The sequence below is a fragment of the Amaranthus tricolor genome, chromosome 5 (genome assembly GCF_026212465.1).
Source record: "Amaranthus tricolor cultivar Red isolate AtriRed21 chromosome 5, ASM2621246v1, whole genome shotgun sequence".
Classification (NCBI taxonomy): domain Eukaryota; kingdom Viridiplantae; phylum Streptophyta; class Magnoliopsida; order Caryophyllales; family Amaranthaceae; genus Amaranthus; species Amaranthus tricolor.
The window spans coordinates 29,589,567-29,612,256 of record NC_080051.1 but is presented as its reverse complement, the minus strand read 5'-3'; the positions used below and the strand labels follow the sequence as shown (position 1 = coordinate 29,612,256).

At 30.7% G+C, this 22,690-nt stretch overlaps 4 protein-coding genes, 1 non-coding gene and 1 pseudogene across 7 annotated transcripts; 3 read left to right on the top strand and 3 right to left on the bottom strand.

Annotated features, from left to right (window-relative positions):
• Positions 1-4: 4 nt before the first annotated feature.
• On the bottom strand, positions 5-4,151 carry LOC130812751 (pentatricopeptide repeat-containing protein At1g62260, mitochondrial). 3 transcript variants are annotated; one of them, XM_057678330.1, is made up of 3 exons: positions 3,865-4,151; positions 3,167-3,242; positions 466-3,035 (listed from the first exon to the last, which is right to left on the bottom strand). In XM_057678330.1, coding segments are annotated over exons 2-3 (1,989 nt in total). In that variant the 5' UTR covers positions 3,169-3,242; positions 3,865-4,151; the 3' UTR covers positions 466-1,048. The 3 variants fall into 3 exon arrangements, with proteins under 3 accessions (XP_057534312.1, XP_057534313.1, XP_057534314.1); XM_057678329.1 differs by having other exon boundaries at positions 5-3,242; XM_057678331.1 differs by lacking the exon at positions 3,167-3,242.
• A 638-nt stretch (positions 4,152-4,789) lies between these two features.
• LOC130813351 (peroxiredoxin-2E, chloroplastic) lies at positions 4,790-5,854 on the top strand. Its single transcript, XM_057679175.1, has one exon. It carries the CDS (start codon positions 5,024-5,026, stop codon positions 5,711-5,713), a length of 690 nt encoding a protein of 229 aa, XP_057535158.1. The 5' UTR covers positions 4,790-5,023; the 3' UTR covers positions 5,714-5,854.
• A 1,137-nt stretch (positions 5,855-6,991) lies between these two features.
• LOC130813350 (glucomannan 4-beta-mannosyltransferase 9-like) lies at positions 6,992-10,992 on the bottom strand. Its single transcript, XM_057679174.1, has 9 exons — positions 10,475-10,992; positions 10,262-10,360; positions 9,232-9,484; positions 8,989-9,099; positions 8,770-8,906; positions 8,246-8,359; positions 7,972-8,171; positions 7,693-7,887; positions 6,992-7,600 (listed from the first exon to the last, which is right to left on the bottom strand). Exons 1-9 carry the CDS (start codon positions 10,757-10,759, stop codon positions 7,438-7,440), a joined length of 1,557 nt encoding a protein of 518 aa, XP_057535157.1. The 5' UTR covers positions 10,760-10,992; the 3' UTR covers positions 6,992-7,437.
• A 2,302-nt stretch (positions 10,993-13,294) lies between these two features.
• On the top strand, positions 13,295-13,366 carry TRNAQ-UUG (transfer RNA glutamine (anticodon UUG)). The gene has a single exon. It is a non-coding gene; the product is annotated as a tRNA-Gln (tRNA).
• Positions 13,367-15,252: 1,886 nt separating this feature from the next.
• LOC130812905 (uncharacterized) lies at positions 15,253-16,265 on the bottom strand. The gene has a single exon (XM_057678547.1). The coding sequence runs from the start codon at positions 16,157-16,159 to the stop codon at positions 15,545-15,547; it is 615 nt and encodes a 204-aa protein (XP_057534530.1). The 5' UTR covers positions 16,160-16,265; the 3' UTR covers positions 15,253-15,544.
• A 4,263-nt stretch (positions 16,266-20,528) lies between these two features.
• LOC130813652 (uncharacterized) lies at positions 20,529-22,602 on the top strand (annotated as a pseudogene).
• The last annotated feature ends 88 nt before the right edge of the window (positions 22,603-22,690 follow it).

Here is a 22,690-nt window from a genome sequence, read left to right as displayed (position 1 = left end):
AGGGTTTTTTTTTTATTTTTTTATTTTAATTTATAAATAACATTCAACACACCATTATTTCGAAACCACCTTCTTATTAATTTTTTTATCTAAAATATCGGTGAAAATTTTGAAATATATATATTTTGTTAGAGCAAATATTAATAATTAAGTGTAAAAAGTTTGAATATGACTTAAATATAAAAAATTTGAATATTGGATAAGAGATCATGAATTGATACCCATAAAAACAATTCAATAATATTGCATCTAAATCTAGAATTTAAATTTGATTGCACTAGCTTAGATGAATTAAAATAAGTTAAAAATGTCATTTGTAAATTATAAGAACTAACCTAACTTCAAATAGTGAATGTGACTTTATTACAACATCTATTGTAGAAGAGTGTGTACTGTTGTTTCTATCTAAAACTTTACCAATTTAATGTACTTCAATTATTTTCTGTAGCTAAAGATCTACCAAAGTATGGAAGTTGAGCATTCTCATATAAAACGTATGCTCCCTCTGTTTCAAAGGGTTTGTGTAGAGTTAACAAATAGAAGTATAAGCATAGGTTCTTTTTTTTCAGAGATCTAGCAACACATGAGATGCTTCACCTTTCAAATGAGATGCTTCACCCTAAAGCTATATAAGATTGAAAAAAATAAGATTATAGGGTGACAATTAGCTTTTTTATTGACAGCTTCAACTAAGGCAAATAGGCCTTACGAAACAAATTCTACAAAAATTTTGAAACTTGATTGATGTAGCAATGTCAATGACACACCTCCGATATAAAGCTGTCAGCACTTTGCATCCTGATCAAGAAAATGCTACTGCATATAGTTGTAGGAATCCTAGAGAACTCCGAGGAGTCTCTCCATCATAGTACCCAGTATATTCCGCACATGATATGATCAGGGACTGGAAAGGGTTGGATGACGACAAACCATACCCTTATCAATGAGATAAAAGAAGTTTGCATTAGTGACATGCCATAGACAAGACATGTAGAGAAGACAAACAAGACGAAGTAGCAAGGCTAGAACTCAGGAGACTCTCGAACACTCAGTATCGACAATATTCTCTGGAGGTTACACTGTTTATCCAACTAGATGCTCGTTCCTTTCTAATATTGTTTATTTCCATCATATTTTTGACTTTTTCTGCATCCTCCCATTGTTGCACATCAACAAACATGTTGTGAAGCAGAGCATAAGGTGCAGAGTTTTCTGGTTCAAGCTTTGATAGAGATACTGAAGCAACTCGAGCCAGCTCTACGTTGTTATGCATCCTACAAGCTGCGAGCAAAGCACCCCATATGGTCTTATCTGGCCGGTAAGGCATGTGATAAATCAAATCCAAGGCCTCTTTCAGGTGGCCATGACGACCCACAATATTTACAAGTGCAGCATAATGTTCACTCCTAGGTTTAATTCCAAAATCTAAATGCATTGATTCAAAATACTTGCGACCTTCATTCAATAAGCCAGCATGGGCACAAGCATTCAAGACCGATACAAATGTAATAACTGTGGGTTTCACTTTGACCCTCTTCATTTCTTCAAAAAGCTCCAACGCTGTTTCTGCGTATCCATGAGATGCATATCCGCCTATAATTGCATTCCAAGATATTACATCTTTCTTGATTCCCATCTCATCAAACACGATCCTTGACTCGGTTATCGCCCCACACCTTGAGTACATTGTAATAAGTGAATTATTGATAGGTGTGTCTGCAGTATGTGTTTTGCTGATAAGCTGATGGATCTGCCAACCTAATTCCAAGGCAGCAAGTGCAGTACAAACACTTAGAATTGATGATAGAGTGTGCATATCAGGCTTCACCTCTTCATGCTGCATTTGCATGAACAACTTGATTGCGCTTTCATAATCTCCATTCTTATCGCATCCTGCAATAACAGTGTTCCAAGACACCAGATTTTTCTGTGGAGTCCTGCTGAAGAAATCGATGGCAAATTTCAAATTTCCACTTTCAGCATAACCAGAAACCATCATATTCCATGACATTATATCACGATCCTGCATTTGTGAAAAAAGTTGTGCCGCTTGCTCCATGTTCAATGTTTGAACATAGCCGCTAATCATTGTATTCCATGAAAATGTATCACGGTCTACCATTTGATCAAAGAGTTTTCTTGCAGACATAACATCACCCACTTTGATATAAGACATTATCATTACATTCCATGACACCAAATTCCTCTCAAATCCCATACTCTCCAAAAAATTTCCATGTGGACAATAAGGAATTTGATCAAAAAGATTTCTAGCTTCGTCTACTCTCCCTTTTTGCCCATATCCTGCAATCAAAGTATTATAAGCCTGGACAAGATCTTGTTTCTTTACGTCAACTCCTTTTCTACATTCAAGCAAAATTTCCTTTGCCTTGACCCACTCATCAATCTGAATTAACCCCGATATAAGTACACTCAATGAACAGGCATCCCTTTTGGGCATTTTCCTATACCACTCAATAGCTCTACCAGCATCACCGTTCTGTAGAAAACCAGTCACAATTGCATTCCAAGTGATAACATCTCTCTCACGCATACTTTTAAAGAGGCACAACGCTTCATCCATTCTCCCAACCCGAGCATAACCACTGATCATAGTGTTCCAAGAAACCATATCTCTCTTAGGCATCTGATCAAACAAATGTCTCCCTTCCTCAACATGTCTCATTCCACCCCCACGAAGTGAAACATAACCTGAGATCATCAAGTTCCAAGAGACAACATCTTTATCTCTTTCGGGCATTTCATCAAACAACTTACGTGCTTTCCAAATCTCTCCATTCTTAGCATATCCACTCATCATAGCATTCCATGTTCTTGTGTTTCTTATATACATTCTATCAAATAATGATCGTGCTTCGTTTAATTGACCATTTCTATTTAGCTGAATAATGCGCTTGTTCCATGTACGAATATCAACATATTGAGCACTATTATATCTCATCACAAAATAACACATGGGTCTCTTCCTATAGAGCAATAGATTGCCAAACGAGGAGGGCAACATATAATTCTTCCTGATAATGAAAAAACACATTGCATTTCTTCTGAAAATTAGAATTTGCTCAAACAAATCAATTTAGTGACCATCTCTAAAAAGTCTTGAAATTGAACAATGTATTCACATGTTCCATCTTATGAAACATACATGAACGGTGAAATGAGCCATTCTCCTTTGACGACCAGATCATGCCAACTTGCCAATCCATAACAGATACTAGATACTGTTTGAAAGGAAAAATACAACTTAAAAATAGTTCAAAACAGATGAACAAAACCAAAAGTAAACAACATGAGTGGTTTTGGGCATGTGCAATTGCCATAAATTACTTCATCTTTAGTTTAATTACTAGGATTTTAAGCCCCAAATTTGTAAAAGAAATGTAAAAATATCCGGCCTCGAAAGTTATTGTGAGTTTTTGCTCTCTCCACTATCAAACAACATTTTCTATGTACAAATTCCAAAATTCACAGCCATTTACAACCATATACAACACCAAAAGCATTTGAATCACAGCATTAGCAAACCCATGAATTATGATACAGTATACGGCGGATCTGTATCTATGTTGAACTAATTCGACTAATACAAAAACAATTCAATATTAATAGGTTTATAATCAAAGGATCCAAGACCATATTCTCAGACAAAAATTAGCACTATGCACTAAACATACCGCAGCATTCAAGTAGTGACTAGTGAGTAATAAGTTAAAAGATGAAGCAAAAAATAAATTGAAATTAAGTAACAAGCAGATGATCAAAAGTTTTTCATTGACAAATAGCAAAAGAATAATCCAAAAGAAGAGCCTAGAACACTATACAGAGTACAGATATGAGAAATACCTGAAGATGAAGCAGTGAAGAAGAGCGAGCGATACGCAACTTGCTGCGGATAGGTGATTCTCGTCAAGACTCAAGAGGGAGAGATGAAGACATGAACAGAATGAGAAATTTGGACCTGAATCCTGACCTGACCTTGAGGTCCCAAATTGTCCTAATAAGCGATGGCTCAACGGTTAAGATGACTCCGTTTAATTGAAAAACACAAATTGTTGGAAGACTTTTTTTTTTGGATCGATCCAAATAAAAAATAAATAATAATAATAATAATAATAATAATATCCCTTCTAGGTGGATGGTACCATCCATCATGAAAAATAAGTTTTTCATGAATACAAAGTGAGACATATATTCCCAAATTGCAATATTGCAGGAAGAAGTTGAACAATAATAAAGTAGCTTAATTTTGGCTAGGGAGTATTTTATCAATTTCATAATAATTTCTCTATTTCAAATTACTTACAACATTAGAAATTATTATCATTCTTTATTTGTGATTAATTTTTAATTTATAAGTTAAAACATTGTCAAGTGACATTTTATTTGATTCGTCTCAATGCGACGATTATTAGCATCAATTTTTATAATGTTTTATCATACATAGTTAAAGATATTGAGTATTAAATTAGTGTATTAAAACAAATGTTGCAACTAATTTGAAAAGAAGGAAATACATGTTATTTTTAATTTTTTTTACGCAATCTAATCCACTCTCTTGATCATTTATATTTTTTATCACTAAAAATTATAAAAATTAACATTGTATAAGTATGCGCTTGATTGATTCAAACAAAATCACGATACCTTCATAAATTAGCTCTAGTATATATCATAAAAAAATTTATAGGATGATAAACAATAATAGCCATAAGCTTATAACATATCAAGTACTTCTTTCATTTTTAAATACTCACATTTAATTAAAAATTTATAATAATAGGCGTAACTTATAAGTACTTCTTTCGTTTTGAAATATACTAATGTGTAGTATTTTGAAATTAATGAAATAGAAGTATTTTGAAAGAGTTGGGTTGGAGGTGGCAGGATTGCGTTGAATTGAAATTAACCCCATTTATTGAACTTATCTCCCTACAAGGCTACAACCACATAAACCCCAATCTCTTCCTCAAATTTCTGGATCTCTAGCTTACAAAAACCATCAATGGCGTCCTTAACATCATCCACCGCCATAACTCGCCTTTTTGCTCTCTCCTCCGCCATTAACACCCCCAAAACCTTTCTTTTCCACCCCAACAAAACCTCCCATTTTCTCTCCTCCACTTTCACCCCTTCCTTTTCATTCAAACCCAAATCCCCAAAACCCTTATTCTTTTCCACAACCGCCAAACCCAAAATTACGTCCTCCATTTCAGTCGGATCCAAACTACCCGAATCCACATTCTCTTACCTTGATGCCGACGACCAAGTCCAAACCATCACCGTTTCCGACCTCACTTCCTCCAAAAAAGCCATCTTATTCGCTGTTCCCGGCGCTTTTACTCCTACCTGTTCACAAAAACACGTCCCTGGTTTCGTCGAAAAATCCGCTGAATTGAAATCCAAAGGCGTCGATGTAATCGCTTGTATATCAGTCAATGATGCTTTTGTTATGAAAGCTTGGAAAGAGAATTTGAATGTTAACGATGAAGTACTACTATTGAGTGATGGAAATGGAGATTTTACTAGAGCAATTGGGGCTGAACTTGATTTGAGGGATAAACCTGTTGGATTAGGGGTTCGATCTAAGAGGTATGCTATGCTGGTTGAAGATGGTGTTGTTAAAGTTCTTAATATGGAAGATGGTGGTGCTTTTACCTACAGTGGTGCTGATGACATGCTTAAGGTCCTTTAAATTTTGTTATTTGATTTAGAGTTGAGTTTAAATCTCATGTAAGGGTTTTAGTTTATGTTTTGTAGGGTGAATAAATTATGTATTAAATTATACCCTTTTGTTTAATTTTATGGAAATTGAATTCTTGCATTTTGATGGAAATTGTTTGTTGGGTTTTGCAATTGAGGATATATTTCTGTTGTTGACTTTTATATACTATGAGATATATGATATTCTAACAGGTAACTTAGTGGCGAATTGAGGATTGAGGATACTAACTGTGTTGAACCAATTCGGCTATTATTATAGCCCCCTATGTGTTGCACAATCTTATTATAATTAATAAAACTATAAAGCAAGGTAGACCGGGGCCTAAAATTCTACGTTATTGCTCTAAATTATTTCTTATATTTATAGAGTTTTAATGGAATGATCTGGCCTAAGTAGACTCGGGTATAGTTTTATCCGTTATCACTTAGTTTTTTATTACATTATCAACACAATATCATTACATGTACTTGAATTTTGGCGCCCTTTTTACATGGGCTGAATTGCACAACTGATATAATTATTAGCATATGAACTTGTTTTGAGACCATCTCACCGAAAGATGATCTCTCACAAGAATAGTTCATATATCTATGTCGGACATAAATGTTTAAGAGTTCGCTTTGCCTATTTTATGCAAGAAAGTTGAGAATTTGTGCCAAATTGAAGTGTTACAAGTGCACTGTTCATGCCCGAGTGTCAAGAGTCCAAGAGTCCCACACGGGCACACACATGGGACAAAGGTCGGAAGCATGTGGCCTTACATACACCCTATTGCTGATATATGATTTCAATGAGAGCTGTATTGACTTTTTTGAGCTGTTATGATCGATTTCTTTGATTACCCTTTTGAGATGTGTCATCATTTTAGTTTTTGTAGAACATATGATGGAGACCTGGCAAATTTAACGGTGGTGTTGGTCTATTGTTCTTTTTCTGAGTGCTTGCTTTATGGATATGGTGACTTATATGCTTTTTGTCAGTCCAGATTTGGTACTTTTAGATGACAATGATGCCTGTCTTCTGGAGTAAATATTAGTGTCCGCAATTTGAGGTTTTTTGATGATCGAGCTGTGTGCTTGGTTACTTCATCATGTCTTTTGGTTTAGTAAATGTATGGATAAGTAATTAATGTGTTCTTCTTCATCTATTCTTGTAATTACAAGTGTTTGCATTGAGCTTAGCGTGCACTAATCTATTCGAATGAAATCTTTACACTTTTTTTAAAAAACTCGTATAGGAGAGAAAATGTAGGAGTATGAATGTAAGATTTTCATGTTTATGTGTTTAAGGAACATGTACTAATCTATTCCTGCCCATCCTTGAACTCTGTTCATTTGCTGATAGTCAATTTTAGTGCAACTGTATCTACTACAACAAATCTAAAAAAATGTTGGCTTTGTAGCAAGCTGAAAAAATTAACCAGCTTTTACTCTATATTCAATTATTCACCCTTAAGCTTACAAAATTGATACAACTAGATTACGAGGGAGTTGCCGTAGGCACCATACTCTTTATCGTATAAGGATACGATTGCGTACATCTGATTGTAAAACCCTGCTTATGTGGTAACCCCTAATGACATAGGAGTAATGAAATGTTGATGCTACTAGATTACCAGGGCGTTGCTGCTAAAGCATCGTTCCCTCGCACCCATGTTTTAAGAAAAGAACCAGAACCTGCAAGCCATTTCTGAATTAAGAGCTTTGAACAAAGGTGCCCACATATCCAAATCCTACCACAAAGAAGGCACATGCTTGAAAGAAAAGGTAAAGAAAGAAGTGGCTCTTCCCATATAGGAGATCGTAGTAGCCACAAACGAGAAGATAAACTCCAAGAAGCAGCTCTGTTATGTGCAGCCTGTTCGATGGGTGAAAAACAGTGGATATTAGACATAAGAACATGCTAACAGGGAAAGGAGGGAAATTCTGCCTCTATTCTATACAGTCTACCTTTCACAAAACCTAAAACGAGGTTTCTTAGATCCTTTATCAGCCGATTTGAACTTGTGTGCATCACCGAGTTTTTCAGTAACAACCCATTCATTGGCTCGTGTACCTTCCATCAAGCCGATGAGGGTTGCTTTCGTGCGATGCAGGGACATGACATTTTCAAAGAGAATCCAGAAAACTAGCAGATGAAGTGATCTGCAATAAGACCAGCATATGGCATCAGCAGACAGGTCATTTAAAGGTCAACCTAAAAGAAAAAAAGAAAGGATTCAAGTAAACCTTGGTGTCCCAACTGCATTGAGGAAGGTAATGATGGTAGGGATATAAACCGCCCCCCATTTCGGAACCTCAACTTCAGGTGCTAATACAGTGGCCGGTAGAATGATGCAGTAGAAAGAGAAGGTAACAATATGAGCGATGACCTTCCGGACTAGGAAGAAGCTGTATAACACATATACCTTCTTCAACAGTGAAACTTTCTGCAAAATGTTTATAACTGTAGTCTTCTTAATGGAGAAATCGTATCATGGCATTTTACAAAGAAGATGTATACCTCATTTCTTATAATCTCCAAGGCCATTTTTCTAAACAGGTTAGCAGGACCGCAGGACCATCGGTGTTGCTGGAATCGGAATGCTTTGAAGGTACTTGGTAATTCATTCTTCACCTATTGTTCATCCATGTCAATGCAAAGTTTTGGTTAAACCAGTGTTCATTGGAATGTGATATGTTTTGGTGCTTAAAGTGAGCTCACTTTGCTAGATATTATGTCAAAAGTTCTAAATTGTAATGTACTTTACATTGTTCTTTCTAGGGGTGATCATGATTGGAACCAAGCTGAGTTAGAATAGTAAAGTGTGGCTTGGCTTGTACGAGATTGAGCTATCTTGTTGAGCTCAGAAGTTCAGCTTCACGATGATTTGAATCGTGAAGCGACTTCTGAGCCCAACAAGATAGCTTACCGAGAGCTACTTGAGCTCTCGCTGTATGATCATCACAGTTTGCAAACATAATGCACAAACGATTAGCAAGTTGTATAACAATTAAAATCAGACAAATTAAGAATTGGAAAAATACCTGAACAGAGCCGAGGTATAAAAACTTCCAGCCCTTGAGACTAGCTCGAACAGCAAGATCCATGTCCTCCACTGTTGTCCGATCTTTCCATCCTCCGGCTTCATTAATGGCCGCGATTCTCCATACGCCTGCTGTGCCTGCGTTCACCTCAGTTATGAATGAGCGTCAACCAAATCAGCACCGTACACACTGGTTTAGTTAACTTGAAAGTTAAGTTACCATTGAAGCCAAAGAAAGCATAAGTGGATGATCCAACTTCTTGTTCCACTGTGAAATGATAATCCAATGACATTTCTTGCATTCTTGTCATCAAACACTCGTCAGAATTCACTGCCGATACCCAATGATTAGGATGTTTAAATCATCAACTCGAATTTTTAATTGAGTTCTTGATAGTATGTTATTAAAACGCGAATAAATTTAATATTCGATAATGAAATGAGGATGGAAAAGAGAAATTACCGAACTTCCAACGAGCCTGAACGAGAGCGAGGTTGGGATTATGGACGAAAAAGGGGATGGTGCGACGGAGAAAATCAGATTGAGGTTGAAAATCGGCATCAAAAATAGCAACAAAATCACAATTCTTGACATAATCATGCTTCATCCCCTCCTTAAGAGCTCCTGCTTTGTATCCTTTTCTGTTGTCTCTTATTACGTACTTTATGTTTACTCCTTTATTTGACCATCTCTTGCATTCCACTGCCACTAGTTCCTGCCCAACATTTACACCATCCCAACAACATTCATCTCACACCTTTTTTTAATTATTATATTAAATTGTGTAATATATAATATTCGTTATACTATATTTATTATATTCGATTTTTTACGTAATTCAGTGTGTTATTTGATAATTTATAGAAGTATATTGAACTATGGAATCTAAAAATTATAAAAAGTTAATATTATGACAGTATGCAATTATGATTCAAATAAAATCTCACTTCACTATATTTTTTCTTACACATTAGCCGCAATAAATAAAATAAATTTAATAATAAATAGTATCAATAATTGTAATGTAGCAGATAATTCAAAATGAATAAAGGAATTAATTTCTGCATACATTTTGAATAAAAGTTCTTCTCACCGGTAAAATTTTTATTATGGATTTGCAAAATCTCCATACACCAATAAATTTAACTATTTAAAGCTTATTTTTCCTCATAAGAATCATATTTTTATAAACAAAATTTCAATCAAAAATACTAATTTTCTATTAAAAAAGCAGAGGTATTTTTTAACTACACTCTTGTTTATGGGTATGAGTTAACATCTTTCTTCCCTTCTCAAACCTTGACTATAATTTTTCCAATATTATTCAATTTAATTTAGTTAAACTATTTATTTTTAATATTATTATACTTATATAAATTATCATTACATTTAATGATGTTTTAGGGGATGATAAAGCTTAAAAAAGTGAACTAAATCTATTCCAACTACAGTATTGTATTACTATTACCTTCAATAAAAACTAATGTATTACCTTGATTGCTTCATCAGTTGAATCATCCAAAACTTGAATCATGATTCGATCAGACGGCCATGAAAGTCCGCATGCTGCTCCAATAGAGAGCTGGTAAACCTGCACATTTTCATTAAAATTTATTTATACTCCATTTTAGTTCAATGCAAAAACAGAGGATGCAGAATAAATAATAAAAAACAGAGGATCGAAAAATAGAAATGGAAATGTGACCTCTTTTTCATTGTACATAGGAATTTGTATAAGAACCATAGGATAAACAGAGGTACCAAGCTCTAAATCCTCTTTTATGGCTTCCCATTTATATCTTTTTTCTGGTTTTTTTCCAAATAATTTAACAAATGTTATCACAATTCCCATATAAACCCTTTCTATGAACAACATTAAGGACATTCCCAAACATATTATTACTCCTAATTTTAAAATCGGCACAATTATTGGTGCTTTCATTTGCTCCCATATTAACCCATTTTGCCCTTCTCTTGATAATGCCTCCATTTTTCCTTGAAAAACAGAGGAATTTTGAAGGAAAAAATCAGGAAGAAATTGAAGGAAATTTTATTAATTTTATTATTTTTTTTTAATCTTCTACAAGAAAAAAAGAAAAGAAAAGTAAGAGAAAAATGATTTTTGGTTGAAACAAAATGGAATCTGCTTCTGAAATCAAATGAAAAACATAAGCAGAACCTGAAAATTTTGAAAGTAATTTATGATATTAATTGAGAAAAGTTGATGAATGGCAATAGATTAGAGCCTATTTATAAGAAGTTCCCTTGGTTTTCCTTTTTTTTTTTTTTTTTTTTTTTTTACCAAAAACACTATTTTGTTTTTCATTAAAATTTAAAATGTCTTGATAAAATGCACAAAAACTTACATATATTTTTTTGGATAATAAGAGAGACCAACGAAAAGGTAAAACTAGATGAGCATATAACTCAGAATTTTAAACTTTTTCTGAATAATAATTATTTTTGGGTTCCGGGGGGAGTATGGTCGCAAGGCTGAAACTTAAAGGAATTGACGGAAGGGCACCACCAGGAGGGGAGCCTGCGGCTTAATTTGACTCAACACGGGGAAACTTACCAGGTCCAGACATAGTAAGGATTGACAGATTGAGAACCTCATTCTAAAAAATCAAAAAACTTTTACATACACGTGTTGATAATTATTAATTCAACTCAAAATTTTTTATTCAACTCAATTTGATTAAGAATCAAATTCATATAATATGATATTTTTATTGTGCGACCATAATATTTAAGTTAAAATATAGGAGTATTATTTTGCAAGTTATTTTTTAAATGTAAATTAATGTTCCTTAGTTTCACAAAAACCTTTTCAGTTCACCATTTTAAGAAATAAAATTTACAAATTGTCAAACAATTTACCTAATATATTCTAAGTATTTTTATTGTCTTGTCTTTGTTGTTTCATTAGCTGGTTTTTCTCAAATTTAGGGTATCACTAGCTGCAACCTCTTTCAATAAAGGTTTGAAAAATTATCTTCTTTTTCTCGCCAAATTCTAAGTATAGTATTTCTAAGCGAAATACACAATGTATGATGATGGTGCTTCTTGTAACTTTTTAACTATGCTTATAGCGGTAAGAATAAGATACTAGAGGTAAAATATTAAGAACTTTAACGATGACGACTGAGGTTCAAACACCATACTTTTAGGCAATATAAGTCGTATTATTATTCTAATAGTGCAAATTCTTGTATGAGACAATTTGACGCATCTTTTATATATATATATATATATATATATATATATATATATATATATATATATATATATGAATTAAATAGCCTATTTAAAACGTACCGAATATGAGTTGGGGCCACTGATTTTAAGTGTCTTACTTTTATGAAATGTGGGACTATTGCATATATATGTTTACCTAATATGAGTAGAATGTAACTTGTTTTGATGTTACACATTACCGCAAAAAATTCTATTAAGCCTCTATGTACTTTATATCTAAATCACTCACCTTGGTCTAATAACTTTTTAAAATAACTATTCACTACTCATCATAACCTATCAATTACCCGTCATGCCCATAATTTCTACATTAATTCATCATCTAACCTCCATTTTACATTATAAATACTTGTGCATCATTCATTTACTGGGAAGTTTTTATCTTCCTACCGTTACTCCATAAAATTATACTGTCTTCTAACTTATAATCTATACTTAATTAAATATTCCTTCAATCAATCTAAACTCATCTTATAATCCATTAATCTTATATTCATTTAAGATTTTCAAATCACGTGAATAAAATTATAAGTCAAATTTTATTTGTTAATAAATTAAGTTTTCTCCATACAATTACCAACAATTCAATTTCCTAAGTCAATTAGTAGGAAGTACAAAATCATAATTTCAATCATAGAACTCGAGCCCATTTCCCTGGTAATTATTAAAAAGTTTTATTATCTAATTAGATAGTGTCGTGCAATATACGATTTTTTAAAATTGTTTGACATATTTGTATAAACTAAAGAATTCAAATTTAAAGAAATAAATTGTACATTATAATTGTATTTCATTTCACTTTGAACGGTTGTATACATTACTTACATTACATGATATTTTGCATTGTGTGTGCAGGTAATTGTGAAAATCTAGTTCATGACAATTAAATCACAATAAAAGACAAAAAAAATTATGTCGTAATCATCTCAAAATATCAAATTCATTAAATAATACTTATTTAATAAATAAAGTTGAAAAGATTTTATAAACAATTGAAAAACATAAAATAAAATATATGATTCACTAATGCATTAAATGATGTGATCTAGAAAGTAAAAAATAATAATTAGATTTTAGTAAGTCAAATATATAAAATAAGTCATAATAACAATGACATGATCATTGAAATTTAGAGAGAAAACTTTTAATGAGAAGTGACACGTAAGTAATTCCTTAAAAAAATGATAATGTCTGTAGTGTTTTGTTTTAGTAATAGTTAAGATATATTTTTAATTTAATTTTATTTTAGAATGGAAGAAGCATAGGAGGTTCTATGGTGTAGTGGTTAGCACTCTGGACTTTGAATCCAGCGACCTGGGTTCGACTCCCGGTAGGACCTCATCATTTTTTGCTATTTACAAATGAAGTTTTTGAACTTGAATTGAAATATACACCGGAATGAACCATTTGTATTTTGTACAGAGCGTTATGTAGTAGTTATTTCAACGACTGAGAGTCTCATAGAGAGGACTGAGTAGTAGGAATAAGTGCACCAGATAATTTTACTCCGTTCATACTACAGTACTTATTATTATTATTTTTTTTGGCAATTAAAAAAAAATATATTAACTCCAAAAACCTTTTACAACCTAGACTATAAAAGGAAAAACATTTCCTAAACACGAGAGAAAGACATCAAAGAGACAAACTTTCCAACAAGAAAGAACAACCAAACAAGTCAATAGAAAAACAAACAAAAACAAATACATAGCCAAACTACATAACAAACTAAGCCAAAAAACCCAAACCCTTCAAAGCAACGAATACTCATGCATACTAATTACCATTATTTATTATTTTATTTTATTTTTTATTTTAAATCTGGATTATAACCTTTTATTTTCTTTTAATCTTATTATATATATATTTTAATTCTTTATTAATTTTACCAACACCATTTATATTCTTTTTATTTCAAATTCATCATCATAATTAGAGTTTGAAAAAAAATATATAACGACAAACACTAATCATAAAAAGGATGTATCTAAAGAATCCTTGGATTTGTGTATAGGTTTTAAGTTAAGGCATAATCCTAGATAAAATTTAGATGTGTGTCTTGTCATAATTGTTTACTTGGAGTTGGTGAATAGCAGCTTAAACAACATTTTCAAATCAGTTAATTGACTATTTAAGGAATGTCTAAGGTTTCTGTCTACCACTTAATGCAAGTTTACTGTTACATGGTTGCTTCGTTTGCTGCTTTAAGAATTGGAATTCGGAATATAACTACTTTATCAGCGATTGACCCTTGATGTTGATTACTCAACGATCTTATCTTATTTTTTTAGCAAACTTTGGATTGGATACGTAGGTTAATTTTGGAGGGGAAAAGAATATATATATCTAGTCTCTTAAGAGACCGTTTCTTTGATAAACATATCTCAAGTTCAGCCTACTAAAGATTAATGTTTACTTACCGTATTTTTAATGTCAACTTATATTATCCTAAATGCTTAATTATTGTATTCTTAATGTCTATTTTTAATTTTTTAAATGTCTACTTACATTAATCTTAGAGCTTACTTATAATATTTTAAAAAATATATATTGTGTAATAAATTATGTTTTTGTTAATGTTTTGATTATTTTTCTAATAATCAAATTGTCAAAAGATGTTTTGTATATGCCTTTTAAGATAAATAGACAATTAAAAAGCCAATTGTAAAAGCAAAAAAATATAATAAATAATACTCCTTCTGTATGAGTTATGCTTTTTTAAAAGGATTAAAAACTAATTTCTACCAAGATACAACAAACAATTAACTTATCCGACTTATTATCATACTTACGATTAAACTAATCAACATTTTCAATCATTAATCATTTAAATACCATAAATCATTAATTTCCTGGATTTAGATTTTTAATAAACAATGAATGTGGATACTTTCTTCCTCACGTACGATTTAACCTACTTTCATTACGACTAAGTGTTAAATAAAATTTTTATAGTCAACCAAACTTTTTGTCTAACACGCAGGGCATTTTTTATTTTTAAGCCTAAAATAAAAAATAAAAAAATATTATTAACTAAAAACGTAATAAATTAATTTGTATTATTAATAATATAATTATTTTATAGAAAATCCTAATAACTCATATATTTTATATAGCAAAAACTATAAATTATATATATTTTTTATCCTAATTATTTAAAATCCCAAGTAATTGCTCGTTTTGCCCTTGCTAATCGACATGCTAACACATTATATATTATTATTATTATTATTAATATAACACATACTTTATGTATACATGTAACAACTTCTAAGGTAAGCCGTTAATGACCCATAATATGTCCAATACTTTAACGGATTACACCGAGTTGAATTAAATTCTTAATTTAGCTAGGTTTATAAGAAACTCAAAATTGCATAAACACTTCAATTTACAATAGAAAATGATTTTCAGTTTATTAGCTCAAAGAAGAACCACTGTAATCAAACCATACATTGAACAAAACCAAGCACAAACAAAAAAGTTACAGCAATTCCATCATCAAATTCAACACAAATCAAACCACATTAAGTTGAGGATCAACATCAACTCTAGCAACCCCCTCTCGTTCTTCAACAACCTTAGGCACTTCAATTTCACCCTTCACCAAATCCTTACTTTCCTCCCCAATAACCTCTTCATCTTCTTCCACATAGTTCGGATCTCCCTTATCCAGCACCTCCACCGCTTCCAGCTCGTTTTCAGCTTCTGGGTTTGGCCCCTCCCAAGTGTACTTCCCACCATGTCCCTTTTTAGGAGGTGGTTTCTTCACAGATGCTCTGTAATCCGCTGAGTGTCGTTCCAGACGGTGTAAACCCGTGTCTACCAGTTTCTTCTCGATGTGTTTAAGGGTATCCATGTTGTGGGTGTTAACCTCTGTTTTCTCGGTTGTGATTTTGCCTTCTTCGTCTCGGTGTTTGATTCGGAGTATGACGGTGTCTTTGGTGTTGTCTACTGCGGAAGCCATGATTGATCTATCGATATAACTAGCTGAGAAATGAATAAAATTGATTGATGTAAATGGGTTTTTTACTGGTTGTGTAATGATCGATAGGTTGTTTGGTTTGAGAGTTAGTTGTTGTTTTGATGATGGAAAACGGGATGAGAGTAGGGTTTTAATAGAGTCGATCATAAGATAATTCGAGCGTAGGACGTGCTAGAACATTTGGAAATGGATGAGAACAAGACGGAAGGGGTGAGTTGTTGCTAGAAGATTCTAAGACCAACACGTAATATTTTGGTGCGAAAAACAACGGACAAAAAAAGATAATTGGGTGAAATATCTAGATTTAGATGAAAAATACTCCCTTTGTCCTTTTTTTTGATAAAGTTTTGCCAAAAAAATTTTCACAAGAGTTAAATAAAATAGATGTTTTAGATAGTGGTATATAATACTTTATTGAAAAATAAATCTAATGGAGAAAAAGTCGGATTTATAAACATTTAAAAAATATTAAAATAAAGTTAGTGGAAAAATATGAGGACCATAACTAATAAAAAAATGTGTTTAAAAAGTTATTGGGAAACATATAAGAAGCGTATTAAAATATTAAAATGGAGATGAACAATGTTATTTTTGTCTAAAATTTGTAAATCAAAAGATTCTTTATGGAATAATATTTATAACATTTATTAAGATCCACGTGAATATGTTTTTTCATATAAATCGATAAATAATCATAGTCAAATTTTGCACTAAAATTCAATCATATTTAAGAATAACCTATGAAAACAGAGAGAGTGTCCATAATTTTTTTTAATATATTTGGAGGAGCATCTCATAGGATTTGTTTTGCAATAGTAATTGTTGGTTTGATTAATTAAATTAAAGCATTAGCTGATTTGCTAAATATTGAAACAATTGTTAATTAAGAAGTTATTTGCTTAAAATCAAATATTGGTTCAGGGACATATTGGTTTCGCAATTCTAACTTCAATTAAATTTAGATGGCATTGTTATCAAATACCAATAAAACACTTATTTGTAATAAGAATGAAGATTAAGAATAAAAATTAGAACAATAAAATTAAAAATTTAAGATTAAGATTAAATTTAAAAATCAGAACATAAAAATTAAAAGTAAAAATACCTAAAAAATCAAAAATTTGAACATAAAAATTATAATTAAGATTAGAAAAAAAAAAATTACTTGCCCCGGGGGCCATACGTAGATTTGCCGCTGTACATTGTGTTTGTGGACAAAAAAAAATTAACATTATTATCCGTTGATTTTTCACAAAGGTACTCACCTTGTTTACATAAAATTGTTAATATATTTAGGAAAATGATATATTTTAATCTCGGCCTAAAGGCTATATATGAAAAAAAAATTGTATTTTAATTATTTTTTTATTTATGTACTTACTTCGTTCTCTATTGTTCTATCCATGTGGAATATTCCATCTTAAGAAGAAGAAATTTAATTAATGTTTTTGAGACATATTTAAAAGATAGAACATATCTATGTAAAATCTTGTTAGATTCGTATTAATGTATACTTTTATATTATATATTTTTTATAATTTTTTATTACCTGTATTTAGAAATATTTAAGCTTAAATTTACTTTAAAAATTATATAAAAAGTATTTTATTACTCCTATTCACACATTGATAGATGTATTAAATTTTATTAAATCAACATTTCTTTTTTCACCTTCTAAACTTGAGAATCAAAGACATTCACTTAGTCTTCTAGATTATTCCAGGAAGGATAAACTCATTGTTCTTGGCCTTAATGGTTTACTTATCCACCGTGCTCACTCCCAAGACCGCTCTCGTATTCCTCGCAATCGTTCTCCTGATGAAGTTTATAATCGAGGCACTAGAATGGATCCATCTTTTTTTATTCTATATGCGTGCTATTTTTTTTTTTTATTCATTTTAGTATAATTTTCACTACAACCAGAATGTAGAATACTGATATAAGACAGATCAAAACTCTACGTATAACATATATTAATGTATTATCTGCAGGGATAATGTTGATGATGTAATGCATTTTGTTTTGAATTTCAAGGGTTTCAAAACCAAATTCCTGTGTATCTGGGTCAGTTTCTATATATCCATCTCTTTTTTATATTCAAAAAGTGATATGTTATATATGAACTGATCGATATGGTGTATATTCTAACAAATTACGTATAGGACCAAGAATAATGCACAAACTCTGTATTCAAGTCCTTGGAAAAACAAGGAAAAGCCTTTGTTCTTCAAAGAATTGAGCAAATTTCATTCAAGTCTTGCTAAATCTAGCTGAGAATTGCGTTTTTCTGAATCGAACACTTTGCTCATTGATGATGAACCATAAGAAGGCCTTCTTAATTCGATGAGATAATGTTTAACTCATATATATATTAGATAAATTATTTAATTTATATATGAGACACGTATTTTCATGAGAACAACCTATTTAAAATTCTCTAATCATTATATTAATTTTCTTTCCATCAGAAACGATAAGTGTATGATAACAAATAAATATTTTACACAAATTAAATTATCGACAATTATATTTTTTCATCAATATTAAGTAAAATATTTTTCATTAAATATAATACCAATATTTTGTCTTAAATATACTATGATTAATATTTAATGATAAATAATTTACAATAATCACATCAATTCAAGATATGTATAAGAAGCGAATAATAGTGATGCATTAACTACATTATTATATGCATTTGAACAGAAAGTATGCAATAATATATTTATAACAAAATTGCAACTGTTGAAAAATAATTTTATCTTTAATTGCAAGAGTTTTATTTGGGTATGAAAAAATAATTATGTTTTTCGTTCTTTAAAGTTCAAAAACTAGCTATCTTATTATTCGAATTAAGTAGCTATTTAATTTTCCGATTTTCTTTTATCCTAAATGAAGATGTAATTCTTCAAAGTAGTATGCTAAATAAGTTTTTTACATGGCTCAATTTATGGCTTATTTTAGCATTAATTTGTACCATCTTTATTTCATATTGTTAGTTATTTCAATAATTTTTTTATTTTGTGATGTTATATATTTGGTAGAATTCATTTTAATGAGCTCACATGAAGCTATTGTGCTTGACAACTTATGATGTTACTTAGCTTTAATTAGAAGGTGTTTAAATCACAACTCTACTTAAGCGTTGATTTCTTAACTTTGATTACATGAGCTAATACAGATTAATTATTCAATTTTAAAGTGCATTTTTTTTACAAAATAAGATAAGATTTCTTAGTCTCATCAACTAGCTAATGAAAAATTGGGTAATAAGTTAAAAAGCCAATGAATAAGTCTTTTCATACTAATTACTCCTAAGTTTTTGGATTTCGCTTAAAAACTTGTTTTTTTATCTGATTAATTAAAAGCTATTAATAAACAACTGGTCTTGGACGAGATGGCCTTATAATGAGACCGTCAATTTGGGCCAACCCAATTTGCGCGTGTAACATGCTGAGCATTTTTTCACTTTTTAGGCATTTTTCAATTTTGATCTTAAAGGTATCAATTTTGACCTTAGGTATCAATTCTCAGAAAATTAAAATGCTGTTACACGCGCTTGAAATGGGCCGACCCACACTACATCTTAACTTGCGACGGTCTCGTCCAAATTTTTGTGATTAATAAAATATTTTTTTATTGTTTGATTAGCCTAAAACTAAATTTAAAAGGCCAACAAAAAAGTCAAATAAAAAATAAGTGGGTGTTTGATTTTTAGTTAATGGTAGTTGTTAGCTTATTTTTCATATTTGATTTCGTGACTTAGTTAAGCTATTTTTAGTGTTAGATAAAATAGCTTCTAATAGATAGCATTTTGAAGAAAAACATAGTTTTTGAATACAATTTTAAGAAGGTACAATACCAGCATTTCCAAAGTTGCTTATAATAACTTAACATGAAAAAGTGTTTGATTAGTTTTAAATATTTATACTTTATTCAACATCTAATTTTACCGAACAATTTAAACAAAAAACTGATTTGAAAATTAATCAACAGTTAAATTAAATCTTAACTAATTTCATAAGCTAAAAAGTTAGAAGTATAAACCAATTACCAGAAATAAAGCTAAAAATTATAAGCTAATTAGCAATTAGGACTGACCCAATATACATCTACATGTCAAAGTGGTCACTTTATAATCTTAACATGATCACTTATATTTTTAAAGTGATTTTTTTTTTTATAGTCTAAGGGGGCAGCAGTCATCAGGAGTAACACCAAATCTCATGAGATGATCCTTGGTTTTAAGCTTGTTGAGCATGGCCATCCAAAAAAATGAATCGGGATTTAGAAACTAAAGATCTATGCTAAACAAGCTTGCACCAATTAATACGAGGATTAGACCCAATCAACTCTTTGTAAACTGTATTGATGTTATATTTATCAGAGTTGATTCATTGAGTCATTGGCTCTTTAACCTTACACAATTTCCGAATGGACCTACTAGCAGTTATAGGTGGGTTAAAGAACATTATTATTATTATTATTATTATTAAAACATCAACTACGTAACATGGCAAATATTTCAATTCATAACGATAACGAAAAAGAGGAAGAAATAAACCAAATTAAGTTTCTACCTTTAAGAATTTATGTTATCAAAACTTCAAATCTTAGAAATAAATTGCTTGTTCTTGATCTCAATGGTTTGCTCATTCATCGTGCTCACAAATCTAACGATTCTGAAATTCGTCCAAATCGAAAACCTGATTCTATTTATTCTAGGTAATTAAAAAAAATAGGGTCACCATGTGAATTAAAAAAAAAATTATTCACCTTGTGAAAAAGCTTAAAATTTAGGATCACAACATAAAAATTTTCAATTAATTATTATTATACAATTAAATATTAAATGTAATTTTAAATTTCACCAAAAAATTATTTAAATCATAAAAAAAAATAATACTATTATACCCATGATTTTTGTATTATTTTTAAAAAAAAAATCAAACTATTGAGTCTATTTGAACCTTAATCTAAACCTTTGAAACTATTTTATTATTTTCGTTTTTAAAAGTATAACTGTAGACGTACTTTTTTAAGATTTAATATAAAAATTTGTATCTCATATTGACATAACAATTAATGCATATATGTAGGAGCAATGTTAATGGTATTGTTGAATGTGCTTTCAAGGGTTTAAAAAGCAGCTTCTTGTTTGTTTGGGTAAGTTATATGATTAGTTATGATTTATGAACCTATAAATATAATTAGATTCTTGCTTATTTGTATCATTAGCCATGGCAATCTAGTTCCACATATGTCTAGTCTATAGTCCGGATAATTTAATTTAAAAATCAATTAATATTAGATTGTGTAACAGAAGAGACAATATGGAAATATGATAGTCGAAATAGTTCATACGACATATAGAAGTGAATATTTGACTCACAGTGTATGTTAATATTGTAGGACCAAAAAAGCTGCTCTGATTTAGGGTTTAAGTCATTGGACAATAAACACAAGCCACTATTTTTTAAAGAGCTTAAGAAAGTTTGGAAAGTGTCTATTTTAAGAGGAGACCTTATTTTTTCTGAATCAAACACTTTGCTCATAGAATGCGCCTTACAAAGCCCTCCTTAATCCGGTAACATTATTTTTACTATTAATTTTAATTTTATTTATTCCATACTTTTTCTATCAAAAACACTATGATGACGCTAATATGTGAGAACTTTTCAATTCATTTGGTACTTTGTCATAAAATAGAGATAATTATATAAATTATTTTACTATTCAATGTAAATTGATTTTGCAACAATGTAAGTTTTTTTGTTGGCTATTATTAGTAAGAAAATTAGATAAAAAATTAATTTATATATTTCTTTAATTTATATTCTGATTTTGTCTTTAGTTGTAGGTAGAAGCAGATTTTTTTATTTAAAATTAATGAAAAAATTAAAAATTTAGACTTTTTTAATTATATATATATATATATATATATATATATATATATATATATATATATATATGTTAAATATTACTCTTATTTTCATTATCTTAAAAATAGAAATTTTATTTTTAATATCGATTACATATTAAATCCTGGTGATGATTTTGCCAATGATACAGGCAAACCGTGGCATATTTCCTAAAAATATGATGCAAGAAAATCAGAATGATGATTTTTTAGGTAAGAAAATAATAAAACATATTCCTATATCGCACTCATTTTGCATCATTAAGATGATATCGCACTCATTTTGCATCATTAAGATGATATCGCACTCATTTTGCATCATTAAGATGTATATCGCATTCATTTTGCATCATTAAGATGAAAAACCTCTGGAAAATAAGTGGGACAGAGGAATTTGTTTTAGTTTAATCTACTCGATCCTAATAAGAAAATAATAGTGATTAACTATTAATTATTTGTGTGCTGTTCAAACAAACAGATCCAAAAAAAATCAGGATTGTGTCGCTATCTAGAAGGCTTAGCAGATGCTGAAGATGGTCCAAGATATGTGGAGCAACATCCCTTTTTGTATGGACAGGCAGCCATTGATAAGAAACACCCGAACTGGGACTATTATTCTAGTATTCTTCTCCAACTATCTAGGATTTCTCCTCACTCTTTGATGTAGCAGCAGCTGGCTTCGTTCTGATACTCCATCTTAATGTACTTGCTGAGGTCAATTGTCATGTTGTGTACTGTTTTGTTGTGGTGTTGAA

Bases quoted from the DNA above. Each gene is read 5' to 3' on its own strand.
- LOC130812751 (XM_057678329.1), bottom strand. From the start codon at position 3,055: ATGTGTTTTTTCATTATCAGGAAGAATTATATGTTGCCCTCCTCGTTT.
- LOC130812905 (XM_057678547.1), bottom strand. From the start codon at position 16,159: ATGATCGACTCTATTAAAACCCTACTCTCATCCCGTTTTCCATCATCA.
- LOC130813351 (XM_057679175.1), top strand. From the start codon at position 5,024: ATGGCGTCCTTAACATCATCCACCGCCATAACTCGCCTTTTTGCTCTC.
- LOC130813350 (XM_057679174.1), bottom strand. From the start codon at position 10,759: ATGGAGGCATTATCAAGAGAAGGGCAAAATGGGTTAATATGGGAGCAA. The intron at 10,361-10,474 runs GTCACATTTCCA...GAAAATGTGCAG, and splicing joins CTATGTACAATGAAAAAGAG to GTTTACCAGCTCTCTATTGG. The intron at 8,907-8,988 runs GTAACTTAACTT...AGGTGAACGCAG, and splicing joins TGCTTTCTTTGGCTTCAATG to GCACAGCAGGCGTATGGAGA.